The sequence below is a fragment of the Camelus bactrianus genome, chromosome 6 (genome assembly GCF_048773025.1).
Source record: "Camelus bactrianus isolate YW-2024 breed Bactrian camel chromosome 6, ASM4877302v1, whole genome shotgun sequence".
In the NCBI taxonomy this organism is placed as follows: domain Eukaryota; kingdom Metazoa; phylum Chordata; class Mammalia; order Artiodactyla; family Camelidae; genus Camelus; species Camelus bactrianus.
In genome coordinates, this window is record NC_133544.1 from 73,488,640 (window position 1) to 73,514,300 (window position 25,661).

The 25,661-nt window shown below is 36.1% G+C and overlaps 2 protein-coding genes across 20 annotated transcripts in view; one reads left to right on the plus strand and one right to left on the minus strand.

Annotated features, from left to right (window-relative positions):
• TMEM87A (transmembrane protein 87A) overlaps window positions 1-17,527 on the minus strand; it is a 36,380-nt gene extending 18,853 nt beyond the window's left edge. For 2 of the 12 annotated variants that reach the window (XM_074365957.1, XM_074365958.1), the window contains exons 1-7: window positions 17,311-17,526; window positions 15,989-16,049; window positions 13,354-13,439; window positions 10,591-10,704; window positions 8,509-8,562; window positions 8,377-8,430; window positions 3,456-3,573 (exon numbers count right to left, since the gene is read on the minus strand). In XM_074365957.1, the coding sequence (XP_074222058.1) occupies window positions 3,456-3,573; window positions 8,377-8,430; window positions 8,509-8,562; window positions 10,591-10,704; window positions 13,354-13,439; window positions 15,989-16,049; window positions 17,311-17,454 (631 nt within the window). In that variant the 5' untranslated portion in view covers window positions 17,455-17,526. Of the gene's footprint in view, window positions 1-3,455; window positions 3,574-8,376; window positions 8,431-8,508; window positions 8,563-10,590; window positions 10,705-13,353; window positions 13,440-15,988; window positions 16,050-17,057; window positions 17,205-17,310 lie in introns of those variants that run through there. The other 10 variants (XM_074365966.1, XM_074365964.1, XM_074365965.1 and 7 more) reach the window with 8 other exon arrangements.
• A 93-nt stretch (window positions 17,528-17,620) lies between these two features.
• GANC (glucosidase alpha, neutral C) overlaps window positions 17,621-25,661 on the plus strand; it is a 64,007-nt gene continuing 55,966 nt past the window's right edge. For 2 of the 8 annotated variants that reach the window (XR_012507632.1, XR_012507634.1), the window contains exons 1-4: window positions 17,632-17,864; window positions 18,427-18,582; window positions 19,887-19,949; window positions 21,599-21,707. Coding sequence is in view for 4 of the 8 variants with exons in the window: in XM_074365951.1 (XP_074222052.1) it covers window positions 18,554-18,582; window positions 19,887-19,949; window positions 21,599-21,707 (201 nt within the window). In the remaining 4 variants the exon portion in view is untranslated. Of the gene's footprint in view, window positions 17,865-18,426; window positions 18,583-19,886; window positions 19,950-21,598; window positions 21,708-25,661 lie in introns of all 8 variants that reach the window. The other 6 variants (XR_012507633.1, XM_074365953.1, XM_010965193.3 and 3 more) reach the window with 4 other exon arrangements.

The following is a 25,661-nucleotide window of genomic DNA, read 5'->3' on the forward strand; positions in this document are numbered from 1 at the left end:
TACTTTTTCTTACAACACATCACTAACATGTTTTGAAAAGTATAGGACTTCATTCCCGAATTCTATGCCCTCTTTGTCTTTTCTCTCTCCTTACCTATATTTTCCTATTGTTTTATTTCTTTTTTACTTACTTCAATTTTATGTGACTTTTCTACATTAACGTATCATTTTCAGAAGATGCTTAATAATAACAAAGTGTATAATGAAGAAGAACAAATGAAACTAATAAGAACCTGAAAGACAGATCTGTCCTACAGAAGCAAACCTCTGGCTATTTTAAAATTGTAATTGATAAAACTACTTGGATAAATTTTAGGTACAGTGAATAAATAAATGGATTTATCTGAGAAGTGATATCTATCTCCAGAGACAAGCATATTCAACAAAAATTTCCTACTAAATTTTATCAGGCAAAAAGGATACACCATTATTAAAAGTAAATTGGGTCCAATACTTATATGAAGAAAAGGAACATCCCATAATAGCAGTCACAAAAATTTCATAACTGAACTGATTAGTAATCTATATCTTCTTAATTTAACAAAGGGCAAATAAAATCATTAGTATTTGCCATATTCTTTGTTTACTCTATGGCAGGGGTCAGCAAAATACAGCACATTCTTCTGGCCATCCGCTTCTTGTAAATAAAGTTTTACTAGAAAACAGCCACATCCACTCACTTACATATTATCTATGGCTACATTTATACCATAATGGCAGAACTGGGTAGCTGTAGTAGAGAGAACATTTACTATCTGGTCCTTTAAGAAAAAGTTGGCTAATTCTTGCTTTATGCTAGAATATAACATACATTTTCTGAGCACTTACCATGTGACACACACTATGGAAAATACAGGAGTTGGAAACAAGAATAAGATGTATTCTGACATCTAGTGGACTACCATCTACAGGGGAGAGAGAGGTGGAAAGCAACACAGAGAACTGTCTCCCTGAGTCAGACCCAGAAGAATCAGTGTGTATTTTTCATGAAGTAAAAAACCATTCCAGTGAAGGATATTACAAGAACAAAGACAAGAGTGAAAATGTATGATACAGGTAAAGAACATGAAGCTTGAGACTGCACACAGTACCATACAGTAGCATTTTGACATACGGCAGCAAAAGGTAAACTGGGATAATTTGTAGAGTTTTATAAGCCTTGCTGCAGAATGTAGACATTTTATAGGCAACAAGGAGACAGCAAAGATTTTAATGAAGGGAAGAAAGATGATAAAAACTGTTTGAGAGAGAATTCTAGGGCTTTCATGTGGTGTAGTTAAGTCCATGCTTGGAAGTGTCATCTTAGCACCAAACAGATGGATAAAACAAAACAAAAACAAGAGAGGAAACAAAAAGGACATAAACTCAGAAACAAGATAAGTATCTCCACATATCAAAACTGAACAACAACTCAGAACAGTGCATGAGGCTGAACCCACAGTCACGCTGGACTCTGGGCCCCAGAGCAGGCTATAGGAGTTGGATGTGCAGCTCCTGTGGGATCACTGAACTGTAGGATTCTAAGATAAAGGGGAACCAGGGTCAGATTTGATGCATGAAGAGGCTGAAGTGGAGTGAAAAAGAACTTCTCCTCCATCCTTTTCAAAGAAAGGAGGTTCAAAGTAAAAGTTGGCAACTGTTCCTTGAAACTATTACTCTTTAGGAAGCCATGGGCTTAGATATACGTATATCTTGGGTCCAGAAACTGTCAGATCTGGTTTGCCTAGATCTGATATATCCCTTATTACTACGAAGTGTGAGACCCATCTCTGGATTGGAAATTAAACATTCAATACAGGAATCTATAAAAAACAAAAGTTTAAGGGGGAGGATACAGCTCAGAGGTAGAGCATGTGCTTAGCATGCATGAAGTCCTGGATTCAATCCCCAGTACCACTGTTAAAAAATAAATAAACCTAACTACCTCCCTCCTCTGAAAAAAAAAAAATTTAAAAGCCAAAAAAAGAAAAAAAAAGTCAAATGAAAGAAATAATAAAGACAAAAGTAGAAATTAATGAAATAGGAAAATTAACAAAACCAAAACTTGTTCATTGGGATAAAAATATAGTAAAAACAGAATTATAGATAGATTTAAAAAGTAAAAAAGAGAAGGCACAAAAGCAATAGTAAGAATGAAAAGAGATCTTTCTATAAAGAAATATCATTACTAATTTTATGCCAATAAATCTGAAATCTTAAATGAAATAGACAATTTCTCAGGGGGCAAAAAAAAACCGATTCAAGGAAAAACAGAAAAACTAAAAATAAAATACTAAAGAAAATGAATCAGTTGTTTAAGATCTTTGCAGTTAGGAAAAAAAGAACATCAGGCCAAAACACTATCATAATTGAGTTCTAGCAAACATTCAAAGAATGGATAATCTTATCCTTACAAAAACTGTTCAACAGAATATGAAAACAGGGAACATTCTCCAACTCATTGTATAACACTAGCATAACCTGGATGCCAAAACCAATAGGAGATGTGTGAGAAATGAAAATTATAGGCCAAGTTTACTTTGAACACAGACAAAAAACTCTAAACAAAATTCTGAAAAACAGAATCCAGCTATGTGTGTATCAAGGCCAAAAGTGGGATCTTGGAAGTTCAAGAATGGGTGTAGAAAACCAGTTAAATATAATGCATCACATTAACAAGTTAAATGAGGAAATCTATATGATCAATTTAATCAATACAATCAAAGCATTCTATAAAACTAGGTATTATTCTTAATATTAAAAAAAGAGGAAAATATTCTTAGTAAACTAAGAATAGAAAGAAATATCCTGAACCAAATAAAGAATATTTTGTAAACTCTACAGTAAACATCATACTTAATGGTGTAATGTGCCAATACTGCCAATAAAGTCAGAAGCAAGATAAGGATGGCTACCATCATTGTTTCTATTCGATATTCTACCTGAGAAAGCAGGGGAGGGGAGAAAACCACAAAGGAGAAGGAACAACAAAAAAAGAAACTACAGAAAATAAAACCAATTAGTAAATTACTGTAAAAATCCAAATAAGACGTGATGACTCTCTGAACTGGGCAGCAATAGTGGAAAAGATAACACAAGAAAAACCGAGACATTAAAAAAATTATCCAAGTCAATTAATTTAAAAATTTCCAAGTTTTGACTTGGTAATCAAGTTTTAACAAGTCTAGTTCAGCATACTGAGAACACAATACTAATCAAAAATTGTAAAAGCAGGAGGATCAAATGAAGAAAAATGAAATCTAGTAGCTATAATACATAATAAGAAAGCATATGTGAAGTGCCCAAGACTGTATCCCGTACATACTGGATGCAGAAAAATGTTAATTTCTCTCCCTCAATTTCTCTACTTCACAACATTCTTAATTATTCCCTCCTTTAAAGCAATTTTACACAACCCACCTTGCAACACTACTAGATAACAGTAATACAAATGATAAAAAATGAAATGTACTTACTGGTAAAAAGATTAAGTGATGGATTTTCTTTTGATAATTCCTTGGAGAAGGAAATGCCAACATGTACAATAAAAATGTATGGTGCATCTTGCCAAGTTTTCAATGGATCATGCATTACCTAGAGAGGAAAGAAAACATCAAATCTTCCAGTCTTAAGAATTAAGAACACAGGTTAATGATACAGTATGAAAATTGTTTTCCAGGGGATGGGGTACAGCTCAGTGGTAGAGTGCATACTTAGCATGCACAAGGTCCTGGGTTCAATCCCCAGTACCTCTACTGACATGCACGAGGTCCTGGGTTCAATCCTCAGTACCTCCACTGACAAAAAAACAACAAAACAAAACAAAACAAAAACTTTGTTCCAGAATGTACCCAGAAACATGGTTGAGTCTTTCACTTTTACTCCTTAAAACAGTAGGCACAAGAAAATAGGCTTGCAGTGCATACAATAAAGTAGGCTAGATTATAAATTACTGAAAGGCAGGACATCTTGTATCTTGTTATACACAAAAATCACGTTTAACTTTAACAAGGAAAACCTCAACTTAAATCACTGAATTGAATCTCTTTAAGCCATGCTAGGATGCTAGATTATATTTTACACAGATATCCCAAACTAAAGAGATTTAACTTAAAATACTTGAAAAAACTGCCCATGATGACATCAAAGAATTATAAACACCAACTGCTGAATCTAATTCCCTGTGTTCGATGTTCTTCCCAAGATCACCACAATTTCTGCTAATAAGGTCTCACATTTATACAAAAAATTTAATCTTGGTTAATCTATATGGAAAGCAAGAGTCACTGTTTCCCCAGGTCAAGGAAGTAAGAGTTAACATCCTCCATATTTAGAACTGTTTACCTATTCCAAGGCCAGCACAGCACTAGCAAAGAATCATGAAAGGATTTGTTGTCTTACATGCTAGATGGACTATGGACCTTCACAAAAGCAAGACTAAAACAGAAACACAAAAAAGATGAACATAGAAAATAACTGGCTGCTCCTTCCTCATGTCTGAAAGGAGGTACTGCTACTTAGACTTGCAATTTATTACTTTCTGTCTTAAAAGGAACTTTTATCCTAAGACCTCTGGGTAAGTTTCATTGATTTATGAAACCCCCTCAATAATAATGATTGAAAAACAGATTTTGCACATTTATGTATTTTCCTATGGAGCCACAGCTTTTCTCAAATGTTAAAATTACCCTACAATCCAAGAAAAGTCTAAACAAGAGTTCAAAAATTATATTCCATGATACAAATTAGAAGTGTCAAACAAAGCAGATTAAGTGATTCTTCAGCTATACATTTACTAGACTATCTTAGTAACTTAAGAACAGAAATGTCATGTTGAAACATACATTGATTTATTTCTGCCTGACAGTCTCTGACAAAATTCAGGAATGGTTTGTGAGAAAACTTTACAGCTTCAAAGTTATAGATATATCATGTCCTACTTATCCATAATTAACTGAACTTTTCCTGAACTTAACTGTTCATTAACCAATAAAACTTTGGTGTAATAAGTTTCTCTACTATTAATTTGACATATCCTAAAATTACCTCTTACAAATCTCAAAGGGACTGATTGTCATATTCCAAGATTTGACAAAGTTTACACTTAACTCTGGAATATAGATATTCTGACCTTGTAAAAATAACATTTATAGGCCAGGCACTCTGCTTAAACATGTAATATTGATTACATTCTTTAATCCTCACATCAATCCTACCTGATACTATTATGAGCTCTTTCAATAGGTGTCTTTTAATAAGTGAATGGATAAACTGTGGTACATTCAGACAATGAAGTATTATTCAGTACTAAAAAGAAATGAGTTATTAAGCCACAAGAAGGCATGGAGAAACCTTAAATGCATATTACTAAGTGAAAGACACCAATCTGAAAAGACTCTATATGACTCCAACTATATGACATTCTGGAAAATGCAAAACTATGGAGATAGTAAAAAAAAAAAAAAAAATCAATGATTGCCAGGGGCTTGGGGATAAGGAGGGATGAATAAGTGAGGCATAGGGAATTTTTTAAGGCAATGAAACTGTTCTGTATTATATTATAATGGTATATATCTCTCATTATACATTTGTTAAACTGTATTATATTATAATGGTATATATCTCTCATTATACATTTGTTAAACTGTATTATATTATAATGGTATATATCTCTCATTATACATTTGTTAAAATGCAAAGAATGAATAATACAAAGAACTAACCCTGAAGTAAACTATAGGCTTTGGTTGACAATGATGTGGCAATGCTGGCTTACCAATTCTAACAAATGTACTACACGGGTGTAGGATGTTAATGGTGGGGAAGTGTGAGTATGCATGTGTTGGGGGTGGTATATGGGACTTCTCTGAGCTTTCTGCTCAATTTTGTCGTAAACCTAAAACCACTTCAAAAAATAAAACCTATTAATTAAAAAAAAAATGGTAAATATATCACATTACTGCTTAAATCAAACCAGAAAACTCAATCAAAATATTAAATCTTTTCTTAGGGGAAGGGACAGGAAGAGACCCTTCCCTCTAAAAAACACGTTTTATCAGAGTTTTAAGAAAAGGGGGTAGAAGTACTGAACTTATTAGTATCCTTTAAACAGGATTATAAAGTATCCTCTTAGATTCAATTTCAGGAAGAATGATCAAAGGACAGATAATTCTTTGACTTCTTTTGACTATAAATTGACTAAATATTTCTAAATATTATTGGTGATATTCAACAGGGTCATCTTTTCAGCAGATTTTTACTGGGAATAGGGCTCAAGCCTTGAGTAGAACTTAAAAGTATGCCATGCAGAAGACCACTGAATATTAGCACACCAAAGTGCTAAAAAATAAAATTACAAAAGATTTTTAAGTTATAAAAGCAAAATGTTCACCAACACAGAATTCCTTTGACACCAGGAAAAAAAAATCTAAAACAAATGTATCTACAAGATATTCACTGCAGTACTGTTTACAACTGCAAGATAATGAAAAGATAAATGTCCAAGAACAAAGAATTCGTTAACAAATTGCAATGTATTCATACAATAAAATTCTATGCGAAATAATGATGCCATACAATATTCACTGAACTGGAAAGATGTCCATGTTGTATTTGGTAAAATTTAAAAAGCTGCAGTAAGATTCTCATTTTTAAATAAATTAAACATAAGTATGCACATAGACAAAAGACTAGAAGATAGTTTATAGTCTATCAGTGTGTAGTAGTATTACAGATAATTATTTTCTTCTTTTCATTTATGTATATTTTCTAAATATTTGCCAGTGAATAGGAAAAAACCTAATGGACGTTGTTTTTGGAGAAAAAAAAAAGTGAAGCCTGCCATACTAACCTATTTTTAGGTTAAAATTCTGTACAACTATAATCAGGACAGGGAGAGTGGGGACACTTCCGGAATGGCAGACTAAGGACCTCTGAAAATACACTCACCCATAAAAGCAACAAGAATATAGGCAAAAACTATCAAAATCAACTTTTTTGGAACTCTGGAAATTAACTACAGATTTGCAATCCATCCCAGAAGTGTTTCCTCAAGAAAAACACCTGAATCTCAGTAAGAAAAGCAAGCTTGTAGTGTTTTTGCCCACCCTAACCCCATGACCCTTTCCTAAGCTCCTTGAAATCAAAGTTCTCAAAACTATAACGATTGTGAAAAAACAGTGTTTGGCAGCTGCTGGAAAACAGAACAAGTTTGGAGGTCCCCTAATGCCCATTCATTAGAGTGGTTTGCTAGGTACTGAAAAGCTCCAATCTCAGGGATTATCTTTTATATGACCTGACTCAATGCTCATTCAGTGGGAAAGACTCTGTTCTCAGGGCACTGTCAAAAACACTCAGCAGCAACTGAAAAAGATCACAGCTGCCTGAGGTGACATTACCAGGTGAGGATATCAAGAGGCTGACTAAAAACTTAAAAGGAAAATTGGAAATGAGATGTCCATAGGGGTCTTGAAAAACTCCAAAACATTCCTGGAAGTCTAGAAGACCGTAAGCACATGTAGGGCTGTGCACATACGTGCGGGTCTGTGCACACATGCCCAAGAGAGACCTGAGTAGGCCCTAATCACTCACTTCTGACTAATCTTAAGGCTCTGTATAAGAAGGAAGTAGAAGTTAAGACAGTTTTAAATTGTGAAAGAAGTCAGACACAGACCACAAATTGTATGACTCCATTTATATGAAATGAACAGAACAGGCAAATCTATAGACAGAAAGAACAGTAGCTGCCTAGAGCTGGGGAAAGACTGGAATGGGGAGTGACTGCTAATGACTGTGTGGTTACTTTCTGGGGTGATGAGGTTCTGGCATTAGGCAGTAATGGATCGTCACACTTGTGAATACTAAAAAGTTCTTAATTGTATGTTTTAAAAGGGTAAATTTTGAGATATGTATGTCTTAATAAAGTTGCTATAAAATTTAAAACTTTAGCCAGTTTTGTAAAAAGCATGATCCAAAACTGATAATTGTCTTACTTCTGTATTTTTATTGGCAAAGCTTTTAGGAGTTACTATGATTTAGAAAAGTAAACTATGAAAACTTTAGGCATATTTATAGTCTTCAATCTTATTTCAATATTCCAAATGCTTCCAACTGTATTCAATCGCAAGATAATTTTTGATGGAGTTTAAGGTTCTTTCTTAAAAGTTTCTTCCTATTTACAATATTTATAGGGTGATAATTACAAAACAATAACTGATTGTAACAAACATGGGAAATACAGAAAATAAAAATCACTTATAATATCATCCAGAGATAACCATTATTAACATTTTGATGTATAGCTTCCATTCTTAAGTTTGTTTTTATATGTCAGCATAAGAATTCAAAATACACAAACGTAGCAAAACTGAAATGTGTTCAATGCCCTAAATTCCTTACCACACTTACAGTTTTGTCTCCAGTAAAGGTAAGATTTGTTCCATTCTCCTTAGCCTTCAAACAAACAAAAAAAGAATATTAATTCAGAATTTCTATTTACTCTCAGAAATAAATGACAAGAAAAACAGTTACCTCCTGTTTCTCTCCTAAAAGAGGCAATCGATGCACAAAATCTCTGGAAAAGCTCTATGAAACAAATATAAAACTAAAATTAAATATATGTATGACTGAAGCATTATGCTGTACACCAGAAACGTACACACTGTAAACTGACTATACTTCAATAAAAATATACCTACACAAAAAAATTAAATATAAACAATAGTAAAAGAAAAGCGTAGCTCAAAATCCACAGACACAGTTAAAGCAAAACATATTATAATAGTAAACATAGTAACAGATGAAATACTTCTAATTAACCACAAATAAGTGAATAAAACCCTGCTGGGAACTAAAAACTATTACCAAACCAAACTGGCCACTCAATTTTTCTCTAAGATTATAGACATTTTAAGAATGATAAAACCTTAGCTAGAAGACATACACTTAGGATAGGGATCTTATAGTTCCCTCTCCTTCTACAGATGGGGGAAATGTGACTCAAAGCTCTAAAGCTTTAGATGCAGAAACAATCCTCAGATTCCTAATTCTGGGGTCCACTGTTCCTTCCACAACATACTCCATGCCAGTAAAAAATCTACACTAATTACCCTTCTTACCTGTTATCAGCAGATGAGTCATTATCCAGTCTGAGTAATTAGGGCATGTATTTCAACTCTATTACATTAGAGAGGAGAGGAAACCTGATGAATAGGGATTTATGCCAAAACCCTGGAAAGATTATAGCAGATCTAAAAGTAGTGAACCTTGGGCAATAGTATACAACAGATAACTTTCCACAGTCAAATCCAAGAAAGATTAGCCAATCCTTCTGGCCTGGGGGATAAATTTGGAAAACCAACAGAAAATCCCCTACTTAACATTGTGTTGTGCTGAGCTTTCTTTTTCTACCATTCTTCCACTATTTTAAAGCTATTTTTTTTTTCTTCCAAGTCCATAAAATCTATGCTATGACAAGAACTCAACCCTTACAGTTCAATTATCAATTACTTCACTTGCTTATCAATTCCTAATTATTAAAGCCTTCTTACCAATAAACTTTACTTCCAGTAACTAGACAGACAACTGAGCTTTCCAAGAACTCCTTGCCTCTTCAAGGCAAGTTGCTAAATATTCTGAAGCAGTATTTAAATGCAATAAGGACAAAGCAAAGGCCATGGTTAAAATAACTATTTTCAACACCTATAAAATAAATAATTTTTCTATCAAAAAACTGGGGTCAGATCCTACTTCTAAGGAAAGGATTTTATAATATAAATCCCATTTATAAGATTACATACATGTAAGCATTAAACTACACAATATTATTCACCTCTTCCCCTCTATTCAAAAAAAGGAGTATAATTCAACCCTTTGATTTCAGGTCTATAGTAGTAAAATCTGAAAGTGCTGATTTTTCTGGGGACCTATCAATGAGATGAGATAACAAGAGAATTAAAAATTGGGGGTTTCTAAAGTCCATCAATGGATGAATGGATAAAAAAGAAGTGGTATATACGTACAATGGAATATTATTCAACCTTAAAAAGGAACAAAATTCTGATACATACTATATGGATGAAAATTGAAAACATTTTACTAAACTAAGTTAAAGAAGCCAAAAAAATATTGTATGGTTTTACTTCTTTGAGATATGTAGAACAGTCAAATTCATGGAGACAAAGTAGAATAGCTGTTACCAGGGAAGTGGGGGTAGGGGTGGGTGTTGTTATTATCTAATGGTTATGAAGTACCAGCTGCAGATGATGAAAACGTTCCAGAGACGGCTAGTGGTGATAGTTGCACAACAATGTGCAAGTACTTAGTGTCACTAAATGGCGCATTTAAAAATGGTTAAAATGGTCTATTTTGTTATGTACATTTTACTATAATAAAAAAAATTGGGGGCTTGTTGTTTACATACAAAGGAAAGCACATCTTTTCTTTGATGAGATGAATATTTAAGTGGCCAATTACGGACCTATGAGAACATGCTTCTAACTTATTTCTGTCAGAAGAAAGAACTGAAGAATGGAAAATGGATGTCACCAAAAATACAGACATCACAGTTTTCACTTCTTCTATTTCCCTCCAACAACTATCAACATTCATTACCTGTGTTTTAAAGAGTTCACTGCAGTTCTGGAATAATTTTGATGATGTTTGATACTTCCCAGACACGTCTTTTTTTTCCTTAAGATTTTCCAAGTATGTCTCCACTTCTTCTGTCTGGAAAAACAGAGAAAATACAAAGTATTTAACTTATTTTTAAAAGCAAGATATTTAAAAGATAATGTATTGCCTACAGTACAAATATAGTTTTGGATTTGCTATTTCAAAAATTAATATCATCATATAAAGACTCTACATAATAGCATCCAAGAATCTAACAGTATTAGACTTTAAAGTACAGAATTCTGATCTATGACTCACAAAGGGTAGTTTCTCTAAAAGTTCTAGAAAGACTGGGAAACCACCAGAAGTCAGAGGGTTTTATTATAAGAAAACATATTTACAAGAGTTACTTGACTAAATTAACAAAGCCAACAACAACAAAAAATACTTGTGCTCATAAGCTACAGCACAAAACTACTGCAGCCATTCACAGCCTACTACTGATACTCTCAAAAAACTCATTATTTCCATGGCTTCACCCAACAGTTCTATGATTTTTCTCCCATACCAACATCCCTAATCTCACCTTTTTCCTAAGTTCCAATTTCACATCTCCAACTATCTCATCATTTCCATAATTCTGTCCCATGGCAATTCAGAATAATTTTTAATTCTTAACTTCTACTACCTATAAAGACTGAATCTGTTAGCTCTTGACCAATTTACCACAAGTTTCAAACGTGTTTACATTTTTAACTGTAAAATCAATTAGTGGTCAATTAGGAAAAAACAATCAAGATATTCCAAATCATATTCTGGAGATACTCTCAATTCTCTCTAAATTCTTCAGTTCTTTTAGTCCTCCCCATCAATCTTCCCAAAGTTGTATAACAAAGGTAAAACACAATCACCAATACTGCAGAAAAGATAATGTAAAACCCTAAAACTGGGCAGAAATTTCAAATGCTTAAAGTTTAGAAAACCAACTGGATGGTGGACATTTTTTAAAGACTAGCCCTATTATTTTTTAAAAGAAACTTCCAGAATAATAGAGGAAATGTTAAAGAAAAAGAAAGAAAGAAAGAAAGAAGGAAGGAAGGAAGGAAGGAAGGAAGGAAGGAAGGAAAGAAAGAAAGAAAGAAAGAAAGAAAGAAAGAAAGAAAGAAAGAAAGAAAGAAAGAAAGAAAGAAAGAAAAAGAAAGAAAGAAAAGATAGAAAAGATGCAAATGGGGGATGAAAACAGAATGGAAAAGGCCTAAAACTCCATCTAGGAGCCATATCTTCACTGCACAAGTACAGTGTACCATGGCAATTCCAAAAGTGTGGCCCATGGGATGCTTTCATGAGGTCTAAAAGGTCAAAACTATTTTTATCTTCATCATCACCTGTTATTTCCTTTGTACTGATAGTGCAAAAGTAATGATGCACTGAATTGCTGCCCCTTATCAGTGGCCCCCAGCTCTATTAGTAGTCATTGTACTCTTCACAAATTTGCAGCCGAGAAAAAAAAAGCCACTTTTACATAAGAATGTCCTTGATATAGCAGTAAAAGTTGTTAGTCATTAAATCTAGACCTTTGAATGCCTTTTAAAATATCTATCAGACAAAATAAAAAGTATGCAAAATACTATAAACAACTGTCTTAAGATAAAGCACTTTACAACTGTTGGAACTTATAAGCTTAACTATCTACTTTTTCATTTACTTGAAAGAATAACCAACATAGTTATTCAGACTTGGTTATCTGGGAGGTATTGCTTTGAAAATGGCCAAAGGGAGGCTGTCATTTCAAGGAAGACAACTGATAATATTCATTGTCAATGATAAAATTTGAGCTTTCAAGCAAAAACTGGCATTTTGGAAAACATGCATGTTCCTCACCATGAGGTTAACAGCTTCCAATACTTCAGGAGTTTCAGATATGAATGAAAGGTGATATTAGCAAATGTAATTTTGAGTTAATTGTAAAATGAATTAATATCTGTAAGTTTTACATAATTCAGTCAACCAATATTTTCTGAATGACCAATGAAAGGTGATGTAAAATCAGACATGGGTAAAGACCATTCAAAGTACAAGACACACCCATTTATTTTAAAGTAACAGAGCACAAAAAAGTTCACTGATACAGTTTCAGATTCCACGCTACAACTAACCTTTAAAAACTCCACTTCTTATGTCTGGGTATAGAATCAATAACAGTATCTAGGACTATCTGGAAACACTATTAAAATGTCATTCCCTTTTACAACTATGTATTTGTGTGAGGCCACATTTTGTGCATATACTTCAACCAAAATAACATATCACAATAGAATGAGTGAAGGAGGTCCAAGAATTCAGCTATCTTCTATTACACCAGGCATCAAATAGATTTGCAAAAATACAAAACACCATTCTTCCTGTTTTTTTGAAAAAGATACATTGTTATTTAAAAATATGCTTTTTATATTAACATGCAATGAGTTTACCATTGCTATTTTAAAATAAATTAATACATATTTGTGTATTTTTGTTTTAATTTCTAATATAGTAACCCATATGAATAAAGGCTTTTTGGGTTCTGCAAGAACTTTTAAGAACGTAATATAGTTCTGAGACCGAAAAGTTTGAGAGTTGATAGTACAAGTACGTCTGCAAATTGGGAAGCATGATTCTAGTTTCAGCTCTTCTCCACAGCTCTGTGACACTCCTTCCTCTATCAGGTGGGGACCTGATGATCTCTAAACGCCAAGAGAAGTCTGTACTTTTTATGTTCCGTACCTTGAAGTTGTATATTTCATTGTAACAGTTAGCACTTTTCAGATACCAGGTTATATTCAAAGATACATCACAAGGTTCTCCATCAACTATAAAAGAAGAAAGTTTTGTGAATAAAAGACATTTCTCAAACAAAGCATTTTTTCTTAAACTGTTACCCCCACATCCCACTTATTTCTTGCTAAATTAAGATACTTCAAAGACTATCCCTTCTCCAAACAGAAGGTAATGAAGTAATAAAGGTAAAAAGAACTGGATATTCTTCACTTAAAACTAGAATTGTTGCTTATAGACATACCAGTTAAGCTGTTTTCAACCTTTGAAACTGTGTATCTATTTTTATGCCTTAAAATCTCCATTTCTGGTTCTCTTCTCGGAAGAACCCAGAAGTGATAAAGCAGTCCTGAGTTAAAACTGGTCTTGTATTACCATTTAAATATTTGTTGAGCAGAGCACTTAAGTACACAAAACTATAGGCACTACTTTGTTAGGCAAAAGAGGGGACAGAAGGGAAGAAGTAACTGAAGACTCTTAAGAAAAGTCTTAAAAAAGATTCTAGTTGAAGAGTCAAGGAATGACAACATTGCGGATGTCAACAAGACAATATTCAAAATAGTTTCACTGAGGGAAAAATTCATGGCTTAACCCTTGAAAAATATCAAAACTGGACAGAAAAGAACTATTAACAAAAAGTAAACCTGGCTGGGGAGGGTAGGAACAGTAAAAGCAAAGATAAAAGAGCATTAGATTCTTTTCAAAATCCACCTTAAGAGAGGTCTCAAGAAACCTCATGAAATCATAGAAGCTTCAAATAACTCATTAAACATAATTTGGAACATGATATTCTAGTGGACCAAAGCAGTAGCCTGAAGACTTGAGAGTGTAAATCTGACTAAATGACTGATCTGATTAGTCGTCTCACCTGGGGGAAATCAGTACTCCCTCTTATCTTTGATCCCAGCTGAGGAGGGAAAATATATTAGCTCCTACTTCGCGCGAATGTGACAAAGATAAACATGACTGCATCTAGGAACTCACTTTTGGTTCTTGAAAGAAGAACATCTAAAATTATAACCTTTCCCTTTTCTTTAAGTTGTTTTCTCAACCTAATTTTTAAGTGACACACTTTATATGGCTCAATTAAAATACACAAAAATCTGATGAGTTGCACAAAATTCATGGAAATGATCAAGAGGCTTCTGCAATCTTGTTGTAAACTGCTCAGAAGGACCATACAGAGAAGGGATTAATTAAATAAAAGTAAGAAACCCCTAAACAGGAGATTTGTAGGGAAATGTGTCTGCAAAAAATACTACTTATGTTAAAAGACATATAACTTTAAATGAATGGCTTTAAGAGACAATGAAAAAGGTCCTGCCAAGTTCACAGAAATCTATAGTATACCATACCCACAAAAACATAAAATCATAGACAAGGTAAGTATGAGAAAACACAGAAGTAACAATGTGTAAGACAATACAGATTTTAAGAAGCTGCAAATCCCCCAAAATGAAATGAAATGTAGATACTTCAAAATAAGCAGCCTGGCCAAAAACCATTAGAAAAACCAGCAGAACAAAATACCGGTGAGAAGAAACTATACATAATAAAAGGACAGACTGGTATACAAGCCGTCAGGTAATTCCAGAAGACAAAATATTGCTCTCCCTAAAAGTTATTCTTATCTAGTAAGCCAACTTCACAAGAAAGACCAGTGTGTCAGAGTAGCTCTGATTTAAATCAAACTTCAATCATTAATCAGATCCTACTTTCACGGACACAGTATATTCTTCATAGAAATTCTCCTTGCCCCCTCTGTCCCACTAGATTGTAAGCTCAGTAAGAGGGTCTTTTCTAACACTTTTCTATCACTTTCTTTCTGTCTAAAATAGTGCTTGGCACATAGCAGCTTTTACTTACTAAATGATTAAAAGAATACAATCATCCAACTATGACTTATAACTTAGCACTTTCATAGAAATATGCATAGGCGCACACATGAATGATCTGGATTTTTAATCCTTGATCTTGAAATGGAGTTGCCCATGATCATTCTTTAAAATAAAGCCAGTTTTAGAAATAAAAGGAAGCTTTTCTTTAATACACAATGGGGTATTTTGGATTTAGATACAGTGGTTTTCCCACTGGACAGACTGGTTTTGTTCTACATAATCCCTATTTCCTGGTAATTATCTTTGAGTTTCCTCTTCCAAAGACCCAAGTGGTAAAATACTCCTTCTGCAAACAAAAGCTTTACTGAACATATTTGCACAAAGCCAATGGCCTGACAAACCTAGTCATGTGTCCAGTAAACATCTAACAAGCACACAAAAGCAAAATCGGTATCTCCATGACTCAGAAAAGATTAAAACACCATGCAGGCAATCAACCAACATAATCTATGTTAAATGTATATTGAAAAACTAGAAAATAAAGTTCACACAAGTAAGAATTCTGAAGATTATGCAATGACAGGACCTTAGATATACTACATATGTTTATACCTAGATAGTGCTGGACTATTAAATTTCAGAACTTATGTTGAGAGTAAATCATCAGAGGTAGAAACCAGGTAACTTAAAAGTTTAAAGATCACTCAAAAACACGAATAAAAGCTTCATGAAGTGCAAAAACTCACATTTCAGGAAGATAGTGGTATTTTTGAAGAGAATCTTCCCAAAACCAAAATAATTTTTCCCCTGCAAAGATAAAGAAGAGAAAGATAATTAGCACCAGATCACTTTAATTCCCAAGGCTGAATACAACTGGTATAAAAATCTTTATCTATAAAATGTTCAAGTCCACACACACACACACACACACAAGGCATCAATATCCTTCCTTTTAGTAAAATTCAACCATAATCCAAACTGCAGGATTTTGAGGCTTGGTGCAGAGACATGATTTTCCCCCTACAGGCCACCAAGCAAGGACTCTAGAAGGAAGGCTGCTAGAAATCCTAACCTAACTTAAATCTTCATGGAAGGTACTCCTTAATCAGCTCATTTCCTTTACTCACTAATCACCATCCAGAATAACCAATCCTTTCTTCAAATAAAACTATTCTATGAGCAGATGGCCAGATTTAACTATTTCACAAGTAACAAATAAATACCTAAAATTGAAAACCTGAAGATCTTCACCAAATGAACAAAAGCTATAATGCTTGCACATAAAAGCTCATGACATGACAACCAGTGAGGAGAGCAGAACAAAACAAAAAGGCCACTGTAGTTTTAATAAGACTTAAGCTTTTGGGCATTTCCTGCCAGCATTTGATTTTGTCAGCTCACAAGACTATGGCTCTTACTCAACTGAGCTTTTAAAAGGGTGGTAAAGGGCAGAAAGGGCCAACTTATCTAGTTAATTGTCCAAAAGACTCATTTTACCCTAACAAATTTTAGAATACTGTTTCTTCCGTTTTAGCCATTCTCATGTCAGAAATCAGTTTTAAATACCTAGGCTTCCTAATCACATGGCAAAGCTTATAATAACCATTTCAAAGTTCAAACGACCTCACACTTCGTACGTAGAATTACCCAGTAACAAAGAAGTGCATAGAAAGAAAGAAAGAAGCCTATTTACATATCCCTCTCATTCTAACCCGAAGTCACAAGATTTTGTGGAACTTCAGCTGAAAGAGAAACCACTCTCCACTCATACATCAAGTTTATACGTCTCTAGTCAGGCAAAGAAAGTTCTCTGACTTTCCTGATAAGAAATCGCTCCACCACCACTCTCCGGTCCTGAGATGACCCTGACATTCCTGCTAATCCACCCACAGAAGTGCACGGCTTTCCGCTCCAGGGAGGTGAGTCCCTGTTCTCTAGTACACGCATGATCCCGACAATCCCACCCCTTAGGAAGCGGATTTTTGCGGAATATTCATGAACCCCTTGGGCCGCCGTAGCCCCACCCCTCGCTCCTCCGGGCTCAGTTACTTGTGAAGTGAACACTCACCGACGTTATCGGAATGTGCCACTTGGATCGGTCGGCAGCAGCGACGGGTGCCGGTCCTACACTGAAAAGCGACAGTCGGGACCTCTGAGCCCCCAGAAGAATAAGAATGACAGGCAGCACCTGAAGCCACGCAGCTGCCGCCATCTTCACAGCCTTGGAGTGCCTACCCAAAGCATTTCACCTTCTTCCGGTTCGTCCCGCCCTCTTCCGGCTCCGCTCTGGGGGCGGGATCATCCGGGTCCTCGAAACCTCTGGGGTTTGTTTGTTTTACAAATCCGCGGCCCCTCCCTCAGGCAGTTGTCACGGCGTGGTGTGAGGCTGTAGACCTACTGCGCAGGCGTCGTCTTGTGGTAACCTAGTCACCTTGGAGCTTTAGGATTGTCGCCTAAGGCCATCTCCGATTCTGTCGACTCTTCTCTTTTCTCCTAGCCCATAAAGGGTTTAGGGACCAGGCAAGAACCTTTTGGCTCTCTCCTCCACCCATTCGTCCCAGTACCTCATCCTTTTTGACCCGAGTCAAAGTCAGACGCCGGGGCCGGAAGTCTGGGAAAGCCGTAAGTCTGGCTGCCTATTTAATGTCCAGTAGTGTGTCTCGGTTTCCGAAGGTATTTAAACAAAGACTGGAATTTGGCAGTGGTGGAGTATAAACGATTCCTAAACTGGATGGCGTAATAGTAATAATAATAAACTGGAAGGTGTGATAACCACTTTTAAAGGCCCCTTCTAACCCTGAAGAGCATAGATGCAGAGTTTGACTAGAGAACATCAACCTAGCAACAACCTGGCCGGCACTTCTTACTCAAAACTAAAAACCGGGAGAGAGTGGGTCAGTTTTCAATATCTGTGGCGTGACCATCACTCAGGTAGATCTGCAGAAGCTTCGTCCCAATCAGGCAGGTTGTCTGGGTAATTCCTGGTTCTCACGTTCTTGAGTTCCATCCTCTAGGGCTCTTTGAGTACACGCCCCCTCCGAGGCAAAAGCCTTTTCGGTTCCTAATGAAAGCCGTTCCTCATCAGCCACTCATAACCAGGAAAAATTTGCCAAATAAATCCCTGTAGAAACGATAGTTTGGTCTGGAAGTACCAGGAGCAAGTGTCCATTTGTCATTCCTTAAGGACCTGGAAGTCCCAGAAACTTGACGGTGGTGAAGTGCTGGTAGAAATTTAGAAAGAGTGACAACTGGCGTTTTAAAAAGATCACCCGGGACCTTGGTCTAAGAGCCTGTGAAGTGACTGGGAAGCGATGGAAGCAGCTGGGAAAGAGGAAATCAGGTAAAGGCCCAGTGGTCCTGCAGGGACTGACTGCAGGGCCCACGGAGGCAGAGGATAGTACCTGAAAACAGCATTCTGGTCTTGCGGTTTTTATTGATTGTTTGATTGCACTTATTTGCATGTTTGATATTTGTGCACTTAATCTTTATCGTTTTTTTTTTCAATTCTCCCAGGAAATTAGTTGATATTAATAGCTAGTCCCTCATAAAATACTTTCAGGATCATTAACAAAACTGGTAGAATTGTGGTCAGAACTCTTAACACATGAATTTCAAGCATGTTGCTTTCCAAGTTCAGCTATATACACCTCTTCCTATGTCTTTCCAGAGCTCATTCTTCAAAACTGGAGACTGCAAATTTCTCTAATCTTTGCACACTTGATTAAAAGAAACAGTAACAAAGACTGAGTCAATGAAGGATTTGATTACTTCCATGAAAATGATATTTTAGTATGGCCGAGTATACTTGTCTAGGCTTGTTTTCATAATAGTTTGAAATTAGTGTTCAATCATAGCATCCTACATAATCATGGACATGCTGACATGATGTATTCACCATGACTCTGCTTGAAAGTCAGTTTTTTCCCTTATAGTTTGCAATTGTTTTCATCAGCATATATTAAATACATATACTCAAGTAGCAATATACATACATCTTATTCATGTCATATTCCAGAAACAGCTTTTCTGAAACTCCATTTTAAAAAACATTGGCCCCTAGATTGTCAGCATCTTCTTAAAAAGCAAAAGATTTTCCTTCTCCATCTATTTGTTTCTACTCTTTTTCAAGCACCTTGCACATACGTCATTATAGCATATGTCAGGTAGATTTGTGATGTTGGTTAGGCTCTCAAAGAAAGCTTGGACACAATCCTTTATATCTTCCTCAGAGCCCAGCACTCAATAAGAATATTCTGAAAGTATTTTGTTGAATAAATAGGTGGGTAGGTTGTTCTTGTTTGTTTGCTTTGGGGTTTTTTGGTTTTGCTCCTTCAGATTGTATTGTTGTCATCATAGCCTTCAGTCATTATTTTAAAAGAACCCTTCCTCATGAGTGACAATGCTCTTTTTCCATAGCTTTCAGAATAGTCCCAGAACTTCACATTTTGTTGTTTACCTTGAGTGGTTTAGAGAAGCATGTTTTTCCGCAGCACACACATAATCATGTTATGTTATGGCCATGACACAGTTTTGCATTATGGTAGTTTACTTCCCATATTTATACTACAGTTAGAAAGAAGGTACAAAAATTGTATTCACAAACCCTATGTAAAAATAAGTTTCTTAAAATGTGTTTTTATTTAGTGTTGAAGATGAAGCTGTGGATAAAACCATTTTCAAAGACTGCAGCAAGATTGCTTTCTACAGGTAAGGAGAGGAAATGTATGACCTATGTGAAACATTTCTGAAAATATTTCAAAATTGATGTTTAATTAAATTTATGAGAACTCATAGGCTTTCTAAAGAAACAGTCAATTAGGAAACTGAGTGATTAAGGAATTTATCACACAGGAGACATTCACTTTTAGTACTTTAACTTATGACTGTATTATTCTATTATTAATATATTTAATTATAGTTAACTATATATAAGTGTATATTATAATTAATATTACTGATTTAATAAACAGGTATTTCATTTTAAAAGTCAAAGTGTTTTTAAACTGATGTGAAAATTTTGAATCTTTGAATAGATAATACTTTTACATGGTTCAAGAATCAAATAATATAAAAAGATACACACTGAAAAGTGTTACTCTCATTCCTGTCCCCTTCTACTCCATGCCACACCTTGTCCCTGTCAGTAACCAGATTTATTAATTTCTTACTTATCCTTCCAGTATTTCTTTTTGTGAATATATATATTCTTTTAATTTTTTGCATTTGGTGGGTAATTAGGTTTATTTATTTACTTATTTTATTTTATTTTCTTAATAGAGGTACTGGGGATTGAACCCAGGACCTCATGCATGCTAGGCATGCACTCTACCACCGAGCTATATCCTCCCCCCTTGTAAATGTATGTATTCTTATGTCACTGCCATTCTCACACTAGGTAGTTTTCTATATACACTGTTGTATACTTCTTTTTTTCCTGCTTCATAATTTATTTTGAAGAGCTCTGCATGTGTATATAGAGATTGTCCTCTTTCATAGCTGTATAGTATTCCATTGGGTAAATTGTATTATAATTTGTTCAGTTTCTGTCCTATTGCTAAACCCTTGGGTTGTTTTCAGTCTTTTGCTATAATGTTACTGCCACAGTGAAAATCTATACCATATATCATTTCCTACACATGCAGATATATTTATAGGATGAATTTCCAGGAGGGGGATTACTAGGTCAAAGAGTAAATGTGTTTGTAATTTCAACTATTACCAGATATCCCTCCACAGAGATTGTACTGTTTTGTACTGTGATCACCACTATATGATTGCCTGTTTCCCCAGAGCCTCAAAATATTTTTGTAAAATCTTTTTTTTTTAGTGTCTACCTTTATGTGATCCTGAAACCGAAATCACCAAAAATTGTATCATTACAACTTTCTAATTTATTCACACTACTCTAGAGGAAGAAAATCATATCATTTTAATTGTGAACAGGTACCTTAGTGGGAATTCTGTAGTGAACTCCTGGTCACCTTGTCAAACCACTGGATTATATTGGATTTCCACTAAAATTTATTGAGTTTCTATTGAAGTGTACATTCATAGAAAGAGAAAGGAAATCATCAAGTTAATAAATGTATGTTATGAAAACTGCCCCACCTTCTCAATAAAGGGAACAAAATACCATCCTGGAACAGTGTTATGTTGAACAATTTTATTAGTAGTAGTAGTATTTTATTAGCTCTCTAACATATTCCCATTTGTGCTTTATTAGAGTACTAATACTGTCTGTGCCCAATTCACTTATTATCGAAGTGATTTTTAATGACTTCTACGTGGTAATATAGTCATTTGGATGCTGACAGTGACAAATGATTCTCAGACATCTCTGTACTCCATATCTGTAGGCGTCAGAAACAGCGGCTCACCGAGAAGGCTGCCTATCAGGCATTACTAGATTCAGTCACAACAGGCAAAGACAGCACCAGGTTTCAAATTATCAACGAAGTAGCTAAGGTGAGATAAAAGTATTTTCTACAGAGAACTATTTGTTTCTATATTTACTGGGGTTGAATGAAGTCAGTTTCCACAAGGCTAATTAAACTATGAATGCTTCAAAAGTAAACTTTGTGAGAGAAGTAATGTCTTTTTTTTATATCTATACTAATACTACTTTAAAAGTAATATGAATATCAACATATAGATTGCCTGTGTATCAGTTACTTTCCTAGATGTTTTACAAATGTTGTTTCCTTTTAGTTAATCTTCAGAATACAGCTAAGAAGTACATTACATTATCCCCAATTTTCAGATAAGGAAATATTGAAATCTAAAAAGTCACTTGCTCAAAGTCACAGCTAGTAACCAGAATTTTTACTAGTTACAGCTAGTATCCAGAATTTTCACCTGCGTCTGTAGACTTTTTCAAGCACCCACACTCTTTCTATCACTATTACACAACATACAGTTGAGCATGCAGCCTGAGCAGGACACAGATTCAGTCAATGTCCAAACCTCAGAATGTGAGTGGGCAAGAGGAACAGTGGACTGTGCAGTTGGAAAACTGAGGTCACAAATGTTCCATCTCCTGGGCTGCTTCATTGACGGATCACCATAGCTATTATATACTGAAAGGGTAAGAGCAGTATATTCTAAGGACTTTTTCTCATCTGTCAAGTTCTCACACTACTTCAGATGGGCTGTACAGATGGGCCAGTCAGAGAATGTGCTGTGGACTGGGCTGGGAAGTGTGGTTATGCACAAGTAGCTAATGCTTCCAGTCTGACCTTCACTCACATCCTCCCCCATCTTCAAAAGGCATCCTAAGCTTCTAAGTCCTCCCAGACCATTCTGGTTTAATTGGTAATTCATGTAACTGAAAGACATCATTAAAGATATGCAGTGTAGGTCCCATAACAGCTTAGTAACTCCACCAACTCACGGATAAGTCTCAGTTCTGGGAAGCAGACTGAGAAGACATGCCCACTCTCACTGCAGAGTTGTGAGAGGTCTCCCTGTGACTGCCACTGCGCTTGCCGCATAGTGCTACCCTGAGGAATCTCACAACATCAAGGGGTTCTCTGTAACACTGATAAGTAAGGCCTTTAACTTAGTGGAGAGTCCCAGTTTTATTCCTAGGCGGGAGGAGCAATTGTACAGCAAGGAAGGCTGCCTTCCATATGAAGTTTGAGAGATTTTAGTCATTTCTTGAGATGTGGAATCCTCTAACATAGCTTTCTTGCCTGAATTCAAAATAGGAGCCAAAATCATATCACCAGTTCTGTGTTCTCTATCCCCATCCCCTGTTCCCAACTTCTGGTTACTTAAGGATGTAGTTGTGGTAGCAGCACATTTAGTTCACTTCTCTTAACTACACAGCTGGGATGCTTAGCTTTTTATACTACCCATTTTTTTCTGGAGGAATTTTCCCTCTTGTTTGGCATCTTTGAGGCCTTTGAGTTCACAGCTTGGTACCCCCGAAGTCATAGTTCCTCAACTGCTGATCCAAGTCTCCCAAACTAAACATCGCTTTGTAGCCATGTTTGATAGCTGTTCATGGGAAAACTCATTTCCTTCCCCGAGAGCGCCTGCCATCTGCATGAGGTCTAATAGCCGTATACACAGCCAAACCCCTGTATTCTGGGTCAGCAGAAGCATTTGGCTCCAGGAAATGCAGAGTCCACCAGAGACCTTCCAGGAGTCAGTTGGCCTAATACCAGCATTCAGGTCTCTTCTTTTCTCATTTTTCTTGTCATTTGCCCATTTTCCTTCTTGTCTCTGATGTGTCTAACCCCAGAGAGTTGTAGCTGTCCCATGTTCAGGGCAAGAATCCCCTTCCAACCTTGGGGAGGCTCAGTATATTGAGCACCTGAACAGTCCATTGTCGTGGATATGTGCTGAGGCGGAGAAAATGAGACTAAAGCACTCTGAATACCAGTGTGGGCCAAAATGCAAATTCTCAATGCAGCTCCATACCAGTGAAGTTAGTAGTGGATCTGTTCACATGGTCTTTTACAGGACTGTAGGTAATTTTCTCTATACACACCTCTATTTGGATCCTGAAAATGGGAGCAACAATGCTGTTCAGTTCAAGTATCAGAGCCAGAGCCCATCAGATCTGGATGCTCTCAAAGGAAGAGAAGCCACAATCCAGGAGGACCCCTGGGAGCTCAGCACAAGACAGCATGTGGCTCAGAAGGGAGCTGAGGAGCCCAGCAAGCAAGTGCCAGTTATCCAAGACATCAGCAACAAAGCTCCCAAGACTGAGAACTTTGAAGACCCCCTGGAACAGACTCCATGTTCAGGTATTGGAAATAACAGGGCTGCACAGGAAATCTGCATGCTCTGATCTCAGGCAGATGCATACACATGTATATGTTTTGGGAGATCACCTTAAAATTACGAGCTGAACTTCACTAGTATCCTCTTTGTCACTTGGAGATGGGATAACTAATAAGGACTTAAGGTTTCCTACCTTCTGTCAGTTTGATAGGGACAACAGAGATCCAGACAGTACTTTCTAAAGTTGTCTGAACCTTGTGTCCTCCTCACTGAATAGTCAAGGAGCCTCCAGTAGAGGTTGTTGCAGGGCTGCAATGGCTGTTTAATGGGAGATTTCACAGTAGGATATAGTATGGATGGTCTGGAGAGTTTTAAAAAGCTGCATACATCCACTTATTCAGAATGATAGCTTTTTATTTCAGGTTAAGAGAGACAGCCCAGAGTCTAGGAGGATCATGTTCAGCTCACAGCTGCTGTTCTCAGATTTCACTGATGAGGCAGATTCTGACGAACCCAGCACTGTCAGTGCCTACCTGCCCTACACCAGTAAAACTCTTAAAGCAGTAACTTTTTTTTGTCAAGGTCTGTGGTTAATTTTTGAAGTCTTTTTTCCCAGTTCCCTTCCCCCAACCTGCCCCTTACTAAGCAACCAGGAAATAGAACCCAGCTTCATTCAGCATTGTCTTAGCTCACACTGCCATAGCAAAATACCACAGGCTGGGTGTCTTAACAGACATTTCTTTTTCACGGTTCTAGAATCTGGCAAGTCCAGGATCTAGGTGTCACTTCCTGGCTTGTAGACTGCCACCTCCTTACTGTACAGTTGACCCTTGAACAATGCAGGGGTTGGGGTGCTGACACCCCACACAATCAAAAATCCAAGTATAACTTCACAGTCAGCCTCATTGATATGGTTCTGCATCCACAGATTTAACCAAGCAAGGGTCATGGGGTACTGTAGTAGGTATTTATTAGATGTATGTATGTATTTATAGAAAAAACTACATGTAAGTGAACCTATGCAGTTCAAATCCTTGTTGTACAAGGGTCAGCTGTATATTCATGTGGTGAAGAGAGAGCTAACTCTCTGGTCTCTTCCTGTAAAGGCAGTAATTCCATCATGACTCCACCCTTATGACCTCATCAAAGCCTGTCACCTCCTGTAAAGGCCCCATCTCCAGATGCCATCACATTGAGAGTTAGGGCTTAAACACATGACTTGGAGGGTTAGACAAGGGTGAGGGGGGAGAACAACACAATTCAGTCCATAGCACACATGATTCCTGAGACACAGTAATGTAACAAAACAAACTAAAGTGTTGTCCTGTGTGTTGTCGCCAGATCAGGACATGGAGGCTTTGAAGAAAAGCTGGTTGCAGGTTTAAATGCATAAGTTTTCTCACATAGGGTCCTATTTCTGATGACAAAATAATCAGGTAGATATTTGATAAATAAGCTTTCAGAAAAAAATCTTAAAGGAGTTACCAGTAAAGGGTTGACTGCTTTTTTAGAATTCTTTTTTTTTCCCTACTATTACCAGTTTTTTACCTTCAGTGAAAATTTGACCTGGAATGAGAAACAGAGAAGATCTAGTCTTGTGACATCACAGCAGGGAAATTTATGCTGTCTTCTGAGTGTTGCTAAAAAGCACTGCTAACAAGGCTATTTGGAACAGACCTATGTTTTTGA